Source organism: Pleurodeles waltl, chromosome 5, assembly GCF_031143425.1.
Source record: "Pleurodeles waltl isolate 20211129_DDA chromosome 5, aPleWal1.hap1.20221129, whole genome shotgun sequence".
Classification (NCBI taxonomy): Eukaryota; Metazoa; Chordata; class Amphibia; order Caudata; family Salamandridae; genus Pleurodeles; species Pleurodeles waltl.
The window spans coordinates 355,142,345-355,161,024 of record NC_090444.1 but is presented as its reverse complement, the minus strand read 5'-3'; the positions used below and the strand labels follow the sequence as shown (position 1 = coordinate 355,161,024).

The following is an 18,680-nucleotide window of genomic DNA, read 5'->3' as shown; positions in this document are numbered from 1 at the left end:
CTGTTGTGGTATAGATGCTCGGTTGCAGCAGGTGGCACAATCGGTACATGTGTGCAGTCAATGGCACTAAGCACGTGTGGGAAGCCGTTGATTTCTTAGAAGCCCTGTTTGGTATCCTGCTGCTTCTGCTGTGTGTTGGGAAAGCTGATGTGGTGTGAGTGAGATGATGGCATCCAGTACCTTGGGTAGGAAGGCAGAGAATGAGGGCTGTAAGATCCCGGCAACCAGGGCACCAGTGGTTTGAAAAGAGCCACTTGCCAACATGTGGAGGACAACTAGCAGCTTGGTCTCTGGTGGCATGATGTGGGTTATCTGCAAGCTGGGTGCCAACTGTGGCTCAATGTGGCGCAGCAGCTGCTGAATGGCATGCCAGTTTAGTCTGTACCTCTGGATGATGTCATGCTACCTGAGGCCCAGAAGAGTTGTCCTGGTCCTGAATATCCTCTCCTGCCTTCTGCGTTGCCTTTGGGGTCCCTGCTGGTGTGGTGGAAGCTGCTGCTGTTGGTCCTGTGCTCTGTGTCTTCGTGCATGCTGGATGAATAGCACCTCCATGTCTTCCTTTTTGAGCTCTGATGTTGCGTCTGTGGGTTTTCCTTAAGTAGTGGTGTGTTTGCCCCCATTTTAACACCTGCCCTGACCCAGGCGTTATTTTATTTATGCAATTCGGGCTGTGCGTCATTTTCTGCCTCCGCCTCCCAGCCGTGCAGCATTTTTGCGCGGTAGGCTAAATATGGCGCACAGGTGTTAAAACAATTTTTTGGACGGGAACGCCTGCCTTGCATGTCATTAATGCAAGGCGGTTTCACACATCCAGAAAATGATGCACACAGCTAAATTTTGGCGTTCGCGGTCTCGGGCGTTAAAGTATGAATATGGTGTTAGGTTTGCACCGAATTTGCGTCAACATTTTTTATGCAAATTCGGCACAGACATAGTATAAATATGCCCCTTAGGCTCACCAGAGATTTTACAATGATAATGAAATCATCAAGTTCTTTATTTCAGTTTACATAAACCATAACATTTAAAACACAGTAAACGAAGTATAAAACATTAATCCTCATCGCTTATTAACTTATAGAATAAAAACATCTGGACATTTCATATCATCTACCAAAATGATTTAAAGGCATAGCCACTAAAATCTAAAATCACATCCTTGCTCTCACCATGATTGCCCCATGTAAAAAAGAAGCAATTGCAAAACAGATATGAGCAGAAGAAAAATATATAGCTTTTAACCCAGTTAAAATTAATTTGTGTCGCAAGGGGGATTAATACACTCAAAAGAAAATAAAGTACATCATAATGAAATCTATACCAGGGCACAGGGGCTTCATTGCGTAAAATGCCTCATAGCTGCCCTGAAAAATATGCAGCATAAGATTTGGCTTGTGATCAGTGGCTCGATGTGAGTCAAATTGTGCGCTGTGCACATAATTCAATAAAAGATGCATTTAGCACATACCAAACCGTAAGCTACATTTGTGAATCTATAGCTAGTGTAATGTGAAACAAAAACCATTCACATGATATTACACATAGATAATATGGACACACAAATGGGGTTGGATTGTGATAGGGTGGGTAGTATTTAAATTTACCAAGTTACAGAACCTCAGCCATTGCTATTAGGCATGTGACAATGTGGTTGAGTAGACTATTTTACTACTTGCCCAGTATGTTGTTCTGGTGCTCCACAGACGTACCAGTTGTAAACGTCAGCCCAAGCCAAAGGACTCTGTGCATCCTATTAACAAGGGAAGGTAGCCTTTTTGGCCACCTCCTCAAAGACAAACAAGTCCCCTGGAATTATTTCACACTGTGGTAGGTCTCTGGAAATCTCCATGATGCCCCTATAAACAGCATCCCCCAATAGGCCATCAAATTGCTGGCCACTATGTGAGAGACAGAGACCTACCAACTTCAAAAACATATTTCACCATGTGCAAAAGAGACAGGCATGCTTCTTCTTCCTCCTTACTTATCTCACCCCAACAAAAAAAAACAAAGCTTGCTGAGGCTGCTGCCAATGTCTTGTGGTATCTTCACACCCCTTAATCCACATCAGCTGCGTATAGACCCCAAGAACAAGCAAGAAACACACTTAGTGCAGAGGTTTCCAACTCACCTTCCTTGTCACTATGTGATATTGACTGTTTATGTGAAGGTAGTCTGTATTGTGTGACACACAGTGGCACTGATAGAGTTCACAGGTGTGGTTGCACCTGGCACTCCCAGCATTGACACTATTATACCAACTTTTTATTTGCATTGGTGGTGTGAGGGATGGGAAGTAATACCATCAAGAATGTTCCAAGCCACTTTGGCCAACCACCCTGCACACACGGATTGGTGGGGAGCTACTCTGGCTGGAGTTTGATGCTGGTGGGGGTAGTCAACCCTCATTAACCAATGAGAACTGAGAAATAAAGACACTGCTTCACTCGGTGGTGAGTTGGCCGACCACAGGGCCTAAGTAACAACTCTATTTTTAATTCTGCCCACAAAGCTCTAGTGAACCTGAGGTCCTTGGAATTTTGACTGCTCCACCTGAGGTATTGCACGTTGAATGGTTTTATTGTTCCATCTTTCTTTCCTCTGCCTTAGTTCTGTGTAGATATTTGGATATATTCATGGCGATCCTTTTTCCTATTATATGATTTACCATGTTGTTTATTTTATAAACAAAGCCTGAATCTAATTCCCCTGAGAACCATAAGAACACATTCTGATGAACAGCATATGTGTGTAGCCAAGGAGCTTACAAAATGGACCCGTGGGCCTAGGAAGAAAGTACGGAATGTTCTGCGACCTTATTATTTATTTAAACTTTTTTCTTCTGAAAAGTTTGGATTCCTGTGACCTTATGCTTGTTTATCTCTTTTGCAGTGACTTTCTCAGTCAGATTAATGCCTAAAATGACAGCCCACCTCCATTTTAAAGCACATTGCACTAGAATGTAGAGTAGAGATAGGGCTGCCGGAAGGAAGCACATTGTTGTGGTCTGAATGAGGTGTGCATAGAGCAGCAAGTGATGAATGCTCTGTACAAAGGTCATTTTAGTTGCACTTTAGCGTCTCCAGCTTGCATGAACTGTACAGAAAGATTTTGTATAGCTTGTTGAGCAGCTAGGAGATGTCATCATTAGCTATATTAATAGTCATCCGTTTTCTTTTCAGTACCTCTTGACATTAAACTAAAATATCTCATTTTTAGAGCAATGTCTTAAAAAACTAATTACATTTATTTAACTAGTTTAAACCCTTTATTTAACCCCCCATTCTTTGGGGTTTTATTTCTAATTACATAGTAAAGAACAGATGTACTGCACAGTAACAGTAATAATGCATGTGATTTGTCCATTACCTCAGTACCATGCAACGTGCCATCAGCCCTTTTGTGGGCTACATTTCTTTAACTATTGGTGCTTACGTTCTATATAAAAAGGGGCATCTGACACCAATTTACCCATTATTGGACACACCTTCAGCCGAGTAAGCTACAGACGATTGTTAAGCAGGTGGAAAATGTTTTCCTCTGACATGAATATTCCCTTCTTTACAAAAGCAACTTGCTTAACTCTGTTCTTCAAAGACAACATGTGTCCTTCTCTTTCGAATGTCACAGGAGGTGAAGGAGTCCTAATGGGGAAAATGCCCAATAGATAGAAAAAGAAATATCTATTTGATGTAAAGTTTCTTTAAATTGTGAGTTTTATGCATTTGTATGTTTTATAATGAGACCTGACTGCACTCAGGTAATGCCAAATATCTAATTTGTTGCAGTGGTGGCTGCCAAAGATATCATGGGGAGGGGTGGGGGATAGCCAGGTCAGGAGAGGGGAAAAATAACTTAAATAAAAAATTAAAAAACAACTTACCTTTCATCACCGTCTTCCTCTCCTGACGCCTCGCTCGTCCTCATTTCCTGTTCTGGTGTCCCAGTGAATGCTGAAGAGGCTCCCCAGCAATCCTGGCCCTGCTTACATGCTAAACATAGCATGGAAGCAGTGTCAGGATAGGTCTGAGTGGCAGTGATTGCCACTCAGACACAATCCTGGGGCCTCTGCACTTTATCTAAGTGCGCAGACCTCTTTGGAAACCTGTCTTAGGCCGTCCAAACACACATGTGCACTTAGTGCACACAGTTTCTCATGCCACCTCCCGTGGCCCACCCCTGCCCTCCCTGCACCCGCTGGCAGAGCCAGCAGCAGAAAAATCAAACAGTATTTAAATATTGTTTTATTTTTCTGCTGCTGGCTCTTAGCCAGTGGGCAGAGGAGCCGCCCCCGGTTCTTTTGTCAAAATATAGTTTGTGCAAGGCAATGAATGAATCCTTTTATTTCCAAAGAACTTTATGTGTCTGCACCTCCAAAACTGACACAAGATGCAGTAGGAAAGTTGCAAGCTACACATCCAAGTAGAAAAGTGGCTTATTTACGAGCCCCTCAAATGAGCTGCCATGCAGAGAAAGCCCGGCAACAAACTGCCATGTATCTCGAAGGAAGACAGAGATGCTTGACAAGAAAACCAGTCGCGGCTCACAGGGGCCACAGGGGGTGGGGCAGCATGCGGGGGGAAGGGATAAAGGAATTGTAATAAACGTTTAAAAAAATAATAATAAACGTACCTCCGCTCCTCGCCGTGCACCTCCTCCGTCTTGCAGTGCAGGCATACGCTCCCAGCCTGCCCTGTGGCCAATCCTAACGCTGCTCAGAGCAGCATCAGTATTGTCTGGGATCACCCAGCCAGGGTGCTCCCAGGCAGATTTTGAGCCGGTGCCTGCTCTTCTTCTGGGCTAGAGAAGAGCCTACTGCACATGTATGTTTGGCTGGCCCGAAACGGCCCCTCAGTGCTTGTCATCCCACATGCCCAGCCCCTTTCACAACGAAGGGATAATAAACACAGTTGTGAAAGGTTTGGAGCTTCTGTTGATGATGGGGGCAACGCTCCTCTGCTCTAACAGAGGAGCCGCCGCTGATGAAGACTTTCTAATAGGGAAGACAGCGGACTGACACAGAACATGAGACAGGACACGGCATGCAATACAACACATCTCTCTTCTTTGTAAACATACAATGGCAGGACAATACACTTAGGTAAAAAAAAGTAAATACTAAAACACATCGTAAATAAAACATAATAAGGGAAAAAAAGCAACATAATATAAGAACACTACACATAGGGCCTGATTCTAACTTTGGAGGACTGTGTTAAACCGTCCCAAAAGTGGCGGATATACCACCTACCGTATTACGAGTTCCATAGGATATAATGGACTCGTAATACGGTAGGTGGTATATCCGCCACTTTTGGGACGGTTTAACACCGTCCTCCAAAGTTAGAATCAGGCCCATAGTGTTTGAAATGTGGTGTAAAGGCTACAATCCTAGAACAACCTCTGCCTTCCAAATTCTTAGAACTTGCACAGTTGAATTGATGACGTGGCACATCACAAGAAACTCTTGAGCATGTTCTTCCGTACTTTCATCACCATTCCCAGAAAGAGTATCCGTTTGAACATCTGAGCACAAATACCATTTTGAGAAATATTTCATAGAGAAGAAAATGTTGTACTACCTTTAGTCACATTTCTAGAACTCTTAACTTTCATCCAATCTCCCACTTCCAATTTGGATTCATTTATATTATATTTGCAAACCCCACTCTCTCTGTAGCTTACTCATGAGTGTGCTGGTTAACTTCCTAGCCTTTCTATGTTCCTATCATGTTGGGATTAATGTCAGATGTAGGATTCTATTTTAAAACATCTCAAATGGTGAAAATCCAGTTGTAGAATAAGAAGTTGTGTGGTACCCCTCTTTTTCTCCTGATAAAACTCTTAACATCTCTGGAATTGGCTGAAACAGCTTGAATACCCTCAATAAAAATCATGATAACCCTTTCAACCATACCATTGCATTGCAACTAGTTGTACAATGGGGTGTGTGTTTATGACAAATACCACATTTGCACAGAAAACATTTAATCCTATAAGAAGTGAGTTGCATTCCATTATCAGTATTTATAGAAATGGAAAACTCTTCTCAGAAAAATTAAATGTTAATTTCCCTGGTTGGATCTCTAATTAACTTCTACTCCACCCCTTTGGAAAGTAGTCAACCGGAGCTACAAACAAATTCAGATTCCATCCAGGACACTGAATAAAACCAATAACATCCAAATGGGCATGTTCCCACGGTCCTGGGAAAAATGGAAAATGATTTAAGAAAGCTTTCCCAACACTGCATGTTTTATCTGAGCAGACAAATTCCCAACAATTCTTTACATAATTAGAAATTATGTCATCCAATTATGGCCACCAGTATTCTGACCCAAGTAATTTCATATGGATGATTCACCCAAATAATGTTTTGGGGGACTTCCACAGTTTCCCTTCTGACTCTTTCAGGAGGTTCAATCTTATCACTCCCTACAATTATATCACCTTCCACTGACAGTTTTCCCTTAACATTACTGAATACTTGTTGCACACTAGGTATGTTAATCATAGTATTTAAATGAAGGTCTGCCTATTCATTGGTTCTGCTTATTCTATAACACCTAACACGTGTTTGTTCACATTATAATTATAGTGCAATTCTCTACGTGATTTACTTCATATTGTATATCATTCTTCTGCATTCATCCATCTTAGCCAATGATAAAAACTAACTTCCAATCTTGACATTCAGTTATTTTTATATTGTTTCATTGAACTAAGCTTAGAAATGTCATCCTATGTTTTTGGATGGTTCCTAACAAACTCAACAGAAAGAATAGAAAATAGAGAATCGTGAAAAGTAACAAACTAAAGTTCAAGGGGAAATAGAAAAACGGGAGAAAAAGAAAAAAATGAGAAAGAAGGTAAAATAGAAATCTAGAAAGTAATAAAACTGGATGAACGTTAAAGAGGAGAGATAGAAGATAGAAGGAAAAGGAAAGAAAGGAAGTAAGAAAAAGAGGAGAATAGACGTAGCAGGCTAGACTTAGGAAAAGGACACTTAAAACTAAAGAGAAGAGGACAAAGAGAGAAAGAAATTAACATGTTTTGTGTGACAGTAGATCGTTTGTTACACATAAAGCATCATCTGTATATTACACCACTTTTTCTAAATGTGATCAATTTCAATGCTTCATAAACCTTTTATTCCTAGCTGTGCCCATATTATTCTACCATATCATAATTCACCATGTCGTTTTGTACATGTCAGTACTGATTTACTAAATCAGTAGTTTGTATTGATGTTATACATTTGCCACTGTTGCAATACTGTATTTGCCTTCATTTTTGTGTAACATAGTGCTTCATTTTTAAATTGTAAATATTTTCTCTTACTACTTGATTAGCATACCTTTGTGCAGCTCATATATCCCGATTCCTCACTTATTAGTCCCTGCACTCTAATGCAGATGTAATATAATTATTATTGATTTTATATTTTCAACACCATTATTAGTTTAACAGCTACTAACATAATTGACTAAGCCATATCCTTCTCTCTAAACCTAGAATACACACTCACAATTAATTGAATTGTCATATTAACATTTTAACATACTGAAATCTTATATCTGGTGTCCATTTCATATGTCAATATAAATTATTTCCATTTGAAATAGTGCTATTGGTAATTGGTTATATCATATGCTGTTTTGTGATCATAACTCATCCTTTACATAAAATGCATACCTTTTTAGACGATAAGTTGTAAATATCTACCAATTTAAGTGTTAAATGTCTACTCATTTTTTAATTTGATAATTATTTGCAATTTCACTTCATTTCTTTTGGCACCCCAAAAATGGTATCTGGAATAAAGCCTACGAGACCTTCAGGGTGTTTATAAAAGTATTGAATGTTCCCAATATCCCAGATATTCATTTTACAATTTTCAGTTTTAAATAAAGAGGTTAATGCCTAAAGACTGGCTATCTTATTGTGCTCTATTACAGACTTACTAGCAGTGGGATTTAATGCTCCCCTGTGCCAATCACCTTTGGCTAATAAACAGTAAGGTACAGCATTGGCAATCAGTGCTAGCTGACTGTTTTCCAGTGTAATACCATCTCTCTATTTCACAACATAAAAGAGAACATTTACTAAAGCTTGTGCCCAAAGATCTTTTTTCTTGATATTTTCAAGAGAGGTTGCAACACTGAATTGATTAGTTTGCTAATTATATGCTCACTGCAGAGCACTAACAGTTCATTTTAATGTTACCATTTGTGTTTTTATTTTGTGATGATTCAGCCGGAGAAAAAGAGTCAGAAGAGTCTCAAGAGTATTTAGATGCAGAGGATGGCATGAACCAGAACAACGACGGTATGTTTCGCAATAAACGCACGCCTGAATGTTACTGTTATAAACTGTTATAAACTCATTATTATTAGCAAAACGTGTATTAACTGCAATTAAGGTGTGTATTTTAAAATAAAGCAAAAAACGGATAGTCTTGCATATTTTATAGCATTATGAATGATGTCGTGCATGATATCATGAATGACTTCTTCTGGATGTGCTACTGTAATTCCACATTGCATCACCACTGATAATATAGATGCTGTCACTGATCTCTGCTGATTGAAAACTGACAGGTGCTCGATTACTTTCAATCACAGTGAAAACTGAGTTGGCGACAAATCTGACTAGTGCATCATTTAATTTCAGAGTGTGCAATTAATGTTAATGATAGACTCAGGACGTGTGCCTTCTAACCACACTCTGGAGCACATTAATTTTTGCATTCTAGTTTTGCCCCTTCACCAACTTGCACCACAGTAATACTTTGACTTTGCTAAATATCTTGAAAATTGAGAATGGGGGGGCAGAGTGAGAAAGGAGAGAGGGAGTCGGGGTGTGGGATTTGGGGAGGGGAGGCAAAATGGTAATTACATTTAATGTAAGGACGTTTCTGCTAAATTTTATCAAGTATCACTGGTCCATACATGTAACTTTTAGTTGATGGTGAACATCGAAAACAGTTTTACAAAGGAAAACAAGCATTCAGATTGGCTGAATTTCACCAAATGTTCAGAAATGTCATAAAAAACTCAATCCGATCTTTTCAGAAGCCAGCCATTGTCTTTTCTTCACATTTGATCTGGGACTACAAGATATTCACATGTCAAAAGAAGGAAAACTACCAAAAAATGTTTACCCCTCTAAAATACATGCTCGCTCTATCAGTTAAAGAATGTGTTAACACAGTGTAGAATGTTTATTTTTTTCTTGGTAAACACCCCATATGTTAAAAAAAAAACTCTCAATTTTAATGAACATCAGTAAAATTAAAAGGAAACAAACAAACAGCATAGCGGGAGAGCCACAATTGTATTACATAAACGTGTGTAATCCTTGACAGCCGTTAAAGCACTTAGAACCTCAAAAATTAAATCATCATTCCCAATTTACAGGCCCTGAGCTACATTTACACCCTATTCAACTTATCACGCTCCTTCCATGATTTAGCACGATTATCAAAATAAAAGTGAAAAGACGTATTCAGATAAGTGTTTTCATGGTAAAGGGATTTAGAAGCTTATGAGAGTATGGTGGGACCTCACATGCAAGCCATTCCAAGAACCAGGTATCCTGCCGGAGCTTTTCTGATGCTGCGACACACGGAGCAAAATCAGTTCAATTGGTGACAAGAGATCCAACACGGCCCAAAGAAGTGCTGATATTGCTGGCACAGTTAAGACTGCAGATATCCCAGCCATTGCTGTAGCAAAGTCATCCATAATAATAGTCCCTAAGTGCAAACGCGCAATCTATGGATCATGAGGTCTGGGACATTGATTTGAACACTGTGGACCTGAATTCCCCTTTTTATACTTCACACCCTGCTCAACTCTGTCACCGTTTGCATGCTGTCCTGAAAATAATTTGTGTTGTTGCAGAAGCTGCTGAAGTAAAACCTAATACCAGTACCTCACTGCAGTCAATTGATAAATACTGCGCCGCATTTAGCAGAGCGTGTTCTGGACGGTATTTTTTCACGAAACCAAGACTTACAGCTGGGTACGGTACTCCCACTCACCTGGTCAGATCACCATGCAATTAGGTTTACTTTAAAACTCCCTCCCTAAAACATTTAAGCAGACACAACTACAAAAGTTATTCAATATCGTTACCTGGAAAAAAAATAACAAAACTTAACTCATTACTATTTTAGATGCCTCACAACCCTCTTTGGTAAATGGTCCTGACCTTGACTCACTTAACTAGTATAATTGGATTAACCAAGCAGGCATAAAATACCCTTCCAAAATGTTTTACAAATCACAGAACTCAACCATCTGCAACTTGGTTCTCTTCCAATTTAAGATCTCTAAAACAAAAATACAGTAGGCAGGAAAAGAAGTGGAAGAAAAATTGTAATTCAAATGAAAAAGATAAATACAAGCAATGTATTTTTGATTACAAAAAGCAGATTATCCTTGTGAAAACACTATATTACATTGATAAAACTACCTCAGCAAAAAAGTCAGCCAAGAAACTCTTTAACACATTTCAGACTTTTCCAAACCATATATTTACCAACCCGGTACCTCTTACTCAGTCTTTACGTGATAACTTTGCACACATTTTTCACACTAAGGTAGTGGAAGTTTATTATGAATTTGTTACTAGTCACAACACTATTCTCAAGTCTGAAATTGAACTTCAAGGAACCAATAATAACCAGCTCAATGAGATTTCCCTGCTGAAAGAAGAAGAAGAAGAAGTGATTAAACTAATCGGAATTACTAAGTCGGGAGCTCCTTCCAACCCCTGTCCCCGCAAAATTCTCCTTAAAAAAGCAGATATGGTTGCAGGTCCTCTTACTAACCTTCGGATCAGTATTCTTCTCAAGGGTCAATTTCCTAAGATCTGGAAAAATATATCTTATGAGACTAAAAGTTACTGTCATATTTCATGCCTACCTGTGCCTCCTAAAATACTTGAAAGACACCTTAATTCTGAGCTGCCCAGCTTCCTAGGGAACAATGCAATGTTAGACACAGCCCAATTTTGGTTTAGGAAAAATCACAGTATGGAGTCTGCCCTAATAGTTGCCACTAAAGAAATCAACACAATAGTTGACAACAGAGAAAAAGGCTGCTGTCATCCTGTTGAATTTATCCATAGCCTTTGACACCGTTAGTCACACAGTGCTAATTGACCCCCTAGCCACTATAGGCATTGGAGGACTGGCACTTGAACTGTATCGTTCTTTTCTTCACAACAGAGATCAGTCCGTATCCAAGGGTGAGTTTACATTACATCCCTTCTCCCTACAATGTGGCATCCCAAAGGAGTCATCTTTGAGCCCCACCCTTTATAACATTTACGTTGCCTCCGTTGGTCATACAGATCTGCTCATTTGGATTCGCCATGTTTGCTTATGTGGATGATATGCAAATTGTGGTGTCAATCTCTACCCATACTGCCACCACCGCCACACGCTTCAACAACTGCATGACTCAGGTTGCAAGTCGGGAGGGACAGATTTGTCTTCAACTTAACACAAAAAACTGAGGTGATTTTGTTAGGGAGAGAGATGGCCTTCCAGAACACATCCTGGTGCCCCCAACATTTGGGTCCCCTCCCTGTTCTGGCTATGAAAGTTACAAACCTAGGAGTCACTTTTTGTGTTAACTTGACTTTTTCTGATCAGATTAGCAAGCTTACCTCTTCTTGCTTTCTTTTACTTAAATCAAAAAGAAAGATTGTCCCTTTTATTCCTTTTGAACTTCTAAAGCTGGTAATAATTAGTCTGGTGTTATCTAGACTTGATTACTGCAACACACTTTACATGGGCGCCCAACAACACGTTCTGACTAAATTGCAGATTCTCCAAAATACAGCTGCCCACCTTTTAATGAAAATCCCAAAGCTTAAATCAGCCTTATGTGCCCTGTTGCTTCTGAATTGCCTTCTCATAAGGAATCAAATTGTCTTTAAGGCAGTATGTGCTGCCCGCAAATCACTCCATAATACAAGCCTTGAGTACCATAAAACTAAATTCAAATGGTACACCACCAATTGACCCTTCCATTCCGCCACATCAAGAACAGTTGTAATTCCCCATTTTAATATAGCATCTTGGGGTGGTTAGGTTTTACCCTCACCACCAGTAAACTTTGAAACAAAATGCCCTAATATGCATCTAATAGATCACACCAATCATCTCTGTTTCAGAAAACAACCTCAAACGTGGCTTTTTACATCTCCACTATTGAACTAGCAGACATTTTTTATGACATATAGCAGACTTTAGCACCAAGACACTTGTGGGAAACCACATTCTCTATAAACACTATCAATATCAACATCCTAAAATGGAATTTGGTCACTATATCATTGTACATACAAATTTCTGACTGTGTCGGTAAGAAGTAAGTGGAGAAAGGGAGAGCATTTCGAGATCAGCAGAAGGGAGTTTTGCTTCATAGGACTGTTCAGTGAGGGTTTCAGTATGCAAGGAAGATGTGTACTTAACACTGTTAAAGAGTTTATTGCTTCACTGAAAGTAGTGTTTAACAACAGTGTGCTACAGAAAATAAATGCATGCCACCACAACGTCTCCAGAGAATAACAAGAATGACTACACAACCGTACCATTAGAGATGAGATCATTTTACATAATAACTAAAGTTAAGAAAAGAAAACAATAAAGCCAAAGTACTTTGAGGGGGGCCATGCTGATAGAGAAAAACACAGCCACATGTGAAGTGGAGAAAGCTATTACCCCCACCCACGAGCTGTGGACACCAACAGAAATTCATTTTATTACATTCTCAAAATCAAATCCTGTCCTTGCTTCCAATTAAACTCATTGAAATTAGGGAGTGTCTGACCAGCATGAAAGGAGTTCATTACTCTGAAGTACAAATGCCTGGAAATTAAGGTGAATTGTTATAACCTGTTCAACAAGTGCAACAAAAGGCTGATAGGAAAGCTGAGCCTCCAAGGGAACGATAACAAATCCATATGAGAGATTATCACTCGATAATAATCAAAAACAACGATTCATATGTAAAACCTGCTGTGTCTCATTGGGGTTTTAGTCTCAATGATATATAGCCGCACAAATGTCCCGAAAAAGGAAGAGAGCAACGTTGAGGGCCACAACTGCCAAAACAGGAACAGTCTGAAGTACAAGGGAGAGTTGCACCAAACGTCAGACAATAGACCAAGAGAGAGGATCCAAGACAAAATATATTTTGCCATCACAAATGTGGCTAAACTGGCTCTGCCAAATTTACTGGACAACATGAAAATTAAGATAAGAACCTAGCTGCAGAGCAGAATTGGAGTGCGATCATGTTCGAAAACCTGAAAGTTATCCAAATGATTCAAATAGATCATTTCACATCCCATGACCGTATGACAGTGAGATGTTGTAATTTTGCATTCTTTAGTTTCTTAATTGCAGTGGGGGGTTCTGTTGCATTTCATAATTGCCCTAGATCATCCTGAAAGAGGCACATCAAACCTCTATTGTTTTAATTGTGGCCTTAAAGGATAAGAGGTATCCTCTGCTGGCTGGTCTTGAATTTCCTTTTTTTTTAAGAGTTGCAGGAGCTGACCTGCCTGTCCATGCAAATTGAATAGTGATTTTGACACTGCTAAGTGGTTCTATGGTATCACTGCTATTTTAACAGTACATCGCTGAAAACAGGGAATGGAACCAGCCAACAATAAGATCAAGAAATCCATGTTTGGACTGAGGGTGGTACTCTGCCCACAGTCCATGGTTAGGCAATGTCAAGAAAACATTGTTTCTCTCAATGTATGTGTGTTTTAACTCCATTTAGGTAGAAGACATTTTTCTTCATTAAGGTGTATATGGGTTCAGCCAATCTTTGATGTGAATCCAGTTCCACGTCCACCGACCATCCAGAAGTGGATCTACTGTGCCATCCAGATTCATTTGAAAATTAAGATGGTCTGCTTTGAAATTCATGGTGGTAGGGTGAAAATACAAATTGATCATCTAGGGCCATTGGGAGGATCACCCCACAGGTTAGCCTTTTTCCTAGAGTGCTTGTACTTGCTTAGTTCACTATGATTTGAGGTAAAGAACTGCCACAATTGAAAGATACAAGATCACTAAATTTGAAAGTGTCTCCCTCTTCTCATATACAACATGCATGTCTACTCTGGTATCTTTGATATGTAATCTGTTTAACGAAACAATTACCAAACTAACTCATGAGGCTCATTTAACTAACGTTCCACAGCCATTGTAGAGGGGTTGCTTCAGAGCACATTTGGAGGAAATACAATCTACCTGCTCCTTTGTACCTCTTTAAAAATGTGCATTTAATATTTTATCAATTCTTTCTATCACTGAAAATATTGTTTTATGGAGGTGTGTTGACAGTAGTTCCTTGCAGAATATTGCCATCTGTGACATTGGCAGGATAATGTATGCTTTTGTGTTGCTGGAGGTTTTTCAGGGACGTTCCATAGTTACCAGCAAGTGTTGTTTGGTAGCTATTCTTCTGAAGCTTGGTTTCCAAGGATTTAGGTCATGATTGGCTGGTGTGACAGATGATAAAAGTATATCAACAATTCGTCAAGTCAATCATGATTTAACCAACCATGAACTGTCACATTTTCTCCTTTAGGCTGGTGTTATTTTGAAGGAAAGAAAGGTGATTAGTTTATAGCCTAAAGTGTTGTCAGTCTTAAACAAAGATGCTGACAAGGGATGTATAGCTTCTTGGACTATGCTAACATGCTTGAGAGTCTCCTCCCCTTTTTGTTGAACACGCCTTTTACGTGGACTAATCTGGCTAATAGCCTCCTCACTGAGGAGGGACAAAAAGAGTCTTTCTGCTAGAGAGAATTTAAAAAGGTATCCTATTGTTATATGTCTTGTTAATCAGATGATTGTGCTTTTTTCTATTTAAAAGATATCTCCCGTAGCGTAGTGGGAATTTAACAGGCAAACATGATTGTTGGGTGTGTGCTCAAAAAGGTGAATTCTTGATACTCATTGAGTTAGCCAAATTAAGAGGAGGCTCCTCAGGATGGATAGTGCTAATATAGTGATTAAAATAGGTTGCCTCTATGAAAGCGGATAGATTGCGGTCATGAAAGGCTGGGAATGGGAAAAGATATTCATTCCTTGTAAGAGCTGCCCTTCTCACTGATGGAAAGAATTCTACTACTATTTGAAAGATAGATTTCATATAAAAAGTACCAGGCCTTCAGGTGTTTTCCATTGAAAAGGCTTGGAATCAACTGCATATTTCTACTCAAACAATTCTAACAATCTCAGATTTAGGAAACTGCCATGGTTCTTAACCTGTCTCACTTCCTGGAGTTTCTAACGGTTCTATACTGCCTTCTGACTTATTGAGTTTTCGATGTATTGGTACTTACCTTTATAATGAAGTATCTCTTTTAGTCAAGTGATGTCGGTTGGGGCCACATTAGGCTTTACATGTGGGTAAATAACTTAATAAAAATGTAAAGCTCATTTTCTACCAGAATGTCCACATTTCACTTTCATTTGAGATTCATGGTACAGCTCCCAGTACAAAAGTGATGTATGCCATTAGTGGCACTGTTTTTCAGTTCTTCCAGAAAAAAGGAGATGTGGGCCTGTATGAGCATACAATGTGTTGCCCAAAGAGCTGGGTGGGATAAGCTGCGTTACTTTGAGTCTGACTCAATGGCCTTTTCCTAAGGACCTTCCTGAGCCACCTATATTTCCTACTTTCTTCATACAATTCATTCACTCGGTCTTCCAAATTGGCAAAAGGAGGAATTGGTAGGTGCCTTGTCACCATGATCACTCTCTTAAATGGCCCGCCTCTCTAATTCTAACAAGCATTGGGGCATCTCACCTCTCAAGAGTATAAATAGGATGTAGGCTAGTTGATGTCCTTTCATAATACCTTGGAGGAAAACGAAAACATAGCCTATCATACTTTATGACCCATCACATTTAGCATACATTTTAGCCTAGGTAATGTAATTGAAAGAATCCTACTCACTACCCTAATACTCACATTAGGAATAAAGTATCCTCAGCTTTAAACCACCTTACTTCCACCCCATAAGAGAGAGCCTGTGTCGGGAATGATCCATTTCTGGTCTAACTTTTATAAATATTTTATCAGTATAGCTTTCACAATCCCTCTGATAACATTTTATCTTTCTGTTATGTGTGATCCCCTTAAACAGTAAATCTTTTTAGATAAACCCTTAGTGGTAGTATGCTGGACTGACAGATATAGCCATAATATATTTTTCATCTTTTCAGCACATCAGCAGGTCTCTTATTTCTTAATACACCTATACTTTCCAGTTACATTTACCACTAAATCTTGGGCAAACATAAAGCCTATCAAAGATAAATATGTCTTCCCTGTTTGGGCCTGTACAATGTGCCCCACCCACTTCAACTGGATCTACTCTCTGGGTACCGCACCACCACTCACCTCAGCTTACCCACAATTACATCTCAACCTTGGAACTATCTGAACTTGGAGGACTTATTTATAAATTCAGCCTTCTTCCAACACTGATCGCGACACAATAAACACAATTCAAAACTCTATGGGGTGACTCCATGAATCTTTTGACATATTAGTCCCACAGAAAACATCAGAACATAACAAAAAAAGTCCCTTGAATGAATGCAGATTTAGAAAACATAAAATAAACAAATCGCAAAGCTTCAGTTAACCCTGCTCTATACAAACTACCTCAAGACCGAATAATCCCACATGGACATAACATAATGTACAAGTCATTAATCAAAAAGCTAAAAACATCTACTACTCAAACAGAATCCACAACACACAATTCACAGGATTCTGTCTTGGAAGATGCACGGAATCAGGTCTTATCTCCATCTGGGACAACCTTAAAAACACAGTAGACCAGAGTGAGTTGCTGAATTGCTTCTACTGGACTGTTGAGCTCCCTTTACCACAGTCATGAAATAAGAAATAAGGACACCGACATAGAGGGTACCATTTTCACTTGCATCTTATCTTCCCTAGACAAAAGAAAAAATGTGATCAATACTCCTCCATGCTCATCAAAACCCTATAGCATAAAAGCAGGAGACCCTCAAGGCTCTATCATCTTACCTTCATGAAATTATTATTCTGAATGATCAATGATTTTCAGTTCACCTGCTCTAATTATGGAGACTACACACAAATACTTCTTAAATTGCAAGTTCCAAGAACACTGGAAAGTCCGAGGGGTAATTTTGACCCTGGCGGTAAAAACCGCCTACTTCCGTGGCGACGACCGCCAAAACACCGTTGACGAGGCTACTAGCCGTCCGCCATATTATGACCACAGCTGGATTTCCACCAGAAAGATGGCGGAAATCCGGCTGTTGCCATGCTGGTGGATGGCGGTAAAGTGGTGCTGCTGCCAGCAGCAGCGCCATGCCAGTAGACCGCCACAGACCGTATCATGACCCATGATACGGCCTGGCGGTGTTCTGCTGGTGGACGCTGCTGCTGACAGCAGCGCCCCATCTTCTGCCGGAGGACTCCCTCACAACATGTAAGTCGGGTGCTCCGACAGGGGAGGGGGTGGAGGGTGTTGTCTGTGTGTGTGTATGTCTGTTTGTGCGTGAATGTGGGGGGGTGTTGCATTTTCTGTGTGTGAGTACGTGTATGTTGTGTTGTGTGAATGCGTGTGTGCTTGTATGTATGTAAGTGTGTGTGGATGTGTGTGTGAATAGATGTCTTCATGCATGGATGAATGTGGGAATGAGTGTGTGAATGCGTGTGTGCATGAAGGTGTGTGAATAAAGGGGGGCCTGGAGAGGGAGTGGGATGGTGGGGGGAACCTGGGGAGGGGAAGGAGGGTGGGGAAGACCCTTATCAGTGACAGGGAAGGGATTCAAGTGCAGGCTCCCACTCCCTCACTAAGCAGCATTTCAGCCTGCTCAGGCCTATCCGGTGCTTCTTTCATGCGGAGTAACATCATGAGAAGTGTCAAGAATGGTTGGTGAGGGGAGTAACAAGAGACGACCCTGTGACTGTAGCAGAGGAAAACGGAGAGCCGGCAGCGGCAATTAATTCTTTAAAAAATATATATATAGTTCCCCCGCTTTGCGTGCTACCCTACCGATCTGCTCGCTTCCCCTCCACCCATACCTGGCAGCAGCCGCCACTGACTGTATTTCAAATCAAATCGAGGGCAGTCTGCTACATGGAGTCAGCCAACCCTATAAATTATTGTCTCCTTCTGGAAATCCGCAATGAAAAAGAACCAGGCACAGATTCTGGTGTGCTGCACTGGGGATTTATTATTCAACAAAGATCAATCCACCATGATACATTTTAGCTAGGAAAGTCGGCCTTGATCACATAACTGAGGTGCCATATTAGTGCTCATGTGAAGCAAAGATTAAAAAATACTACATCAAAAACCCTTGCGCATAAGTGAATCTTGCCACAAAACCAAAATGAAACAAAATCAAAGCACAATCCTGAATGGTAATTCATTGATCAAAGTCACGCAATTAATATGTGTAACTTGCATTTTTCTTGTTTCTACAATACTGCTTTCATTAAATATATTGTTAGTAATGGGGTCTCTAGTTGGCAGAGGTATATACCCTTGTTCAAGTAGGCACAATCCAAATTATCCTGTGCCCACCCTCTGGTAGCTTGGCACTGAGCAGTCAGCCTTAACTTAGA

The 18,680-nt window shown here is 40.1% G+C and overlaps 1 protein-coding gene across 4 annotated transcripts in view; it reads left to right on the top strand.

The window, feature by feature from the left end:
* MACROD2 (mono-ADP ribosylhydrolase 2) overlaps positions 1–18,680 on the top strand; it is a 5,612,477-nt gene that overhangs the window by 5,536,954 nt on the left and 56,843 nt on the right. For all 4 annotated transcript variants that reach the window (XM_069234098.1, XM_069234097.1, XM_069234096.1 and 1 more), the window contains one exon: positions 8,257–8,328. In XM_069234098.1, coding sequence (XP_069090199.1) covers positions 8,257–8,328 — 72 coding nt within the window. The remainder of the gene's footprint in view (positions 1–8,256; positions 8,329–18,680) is intronic.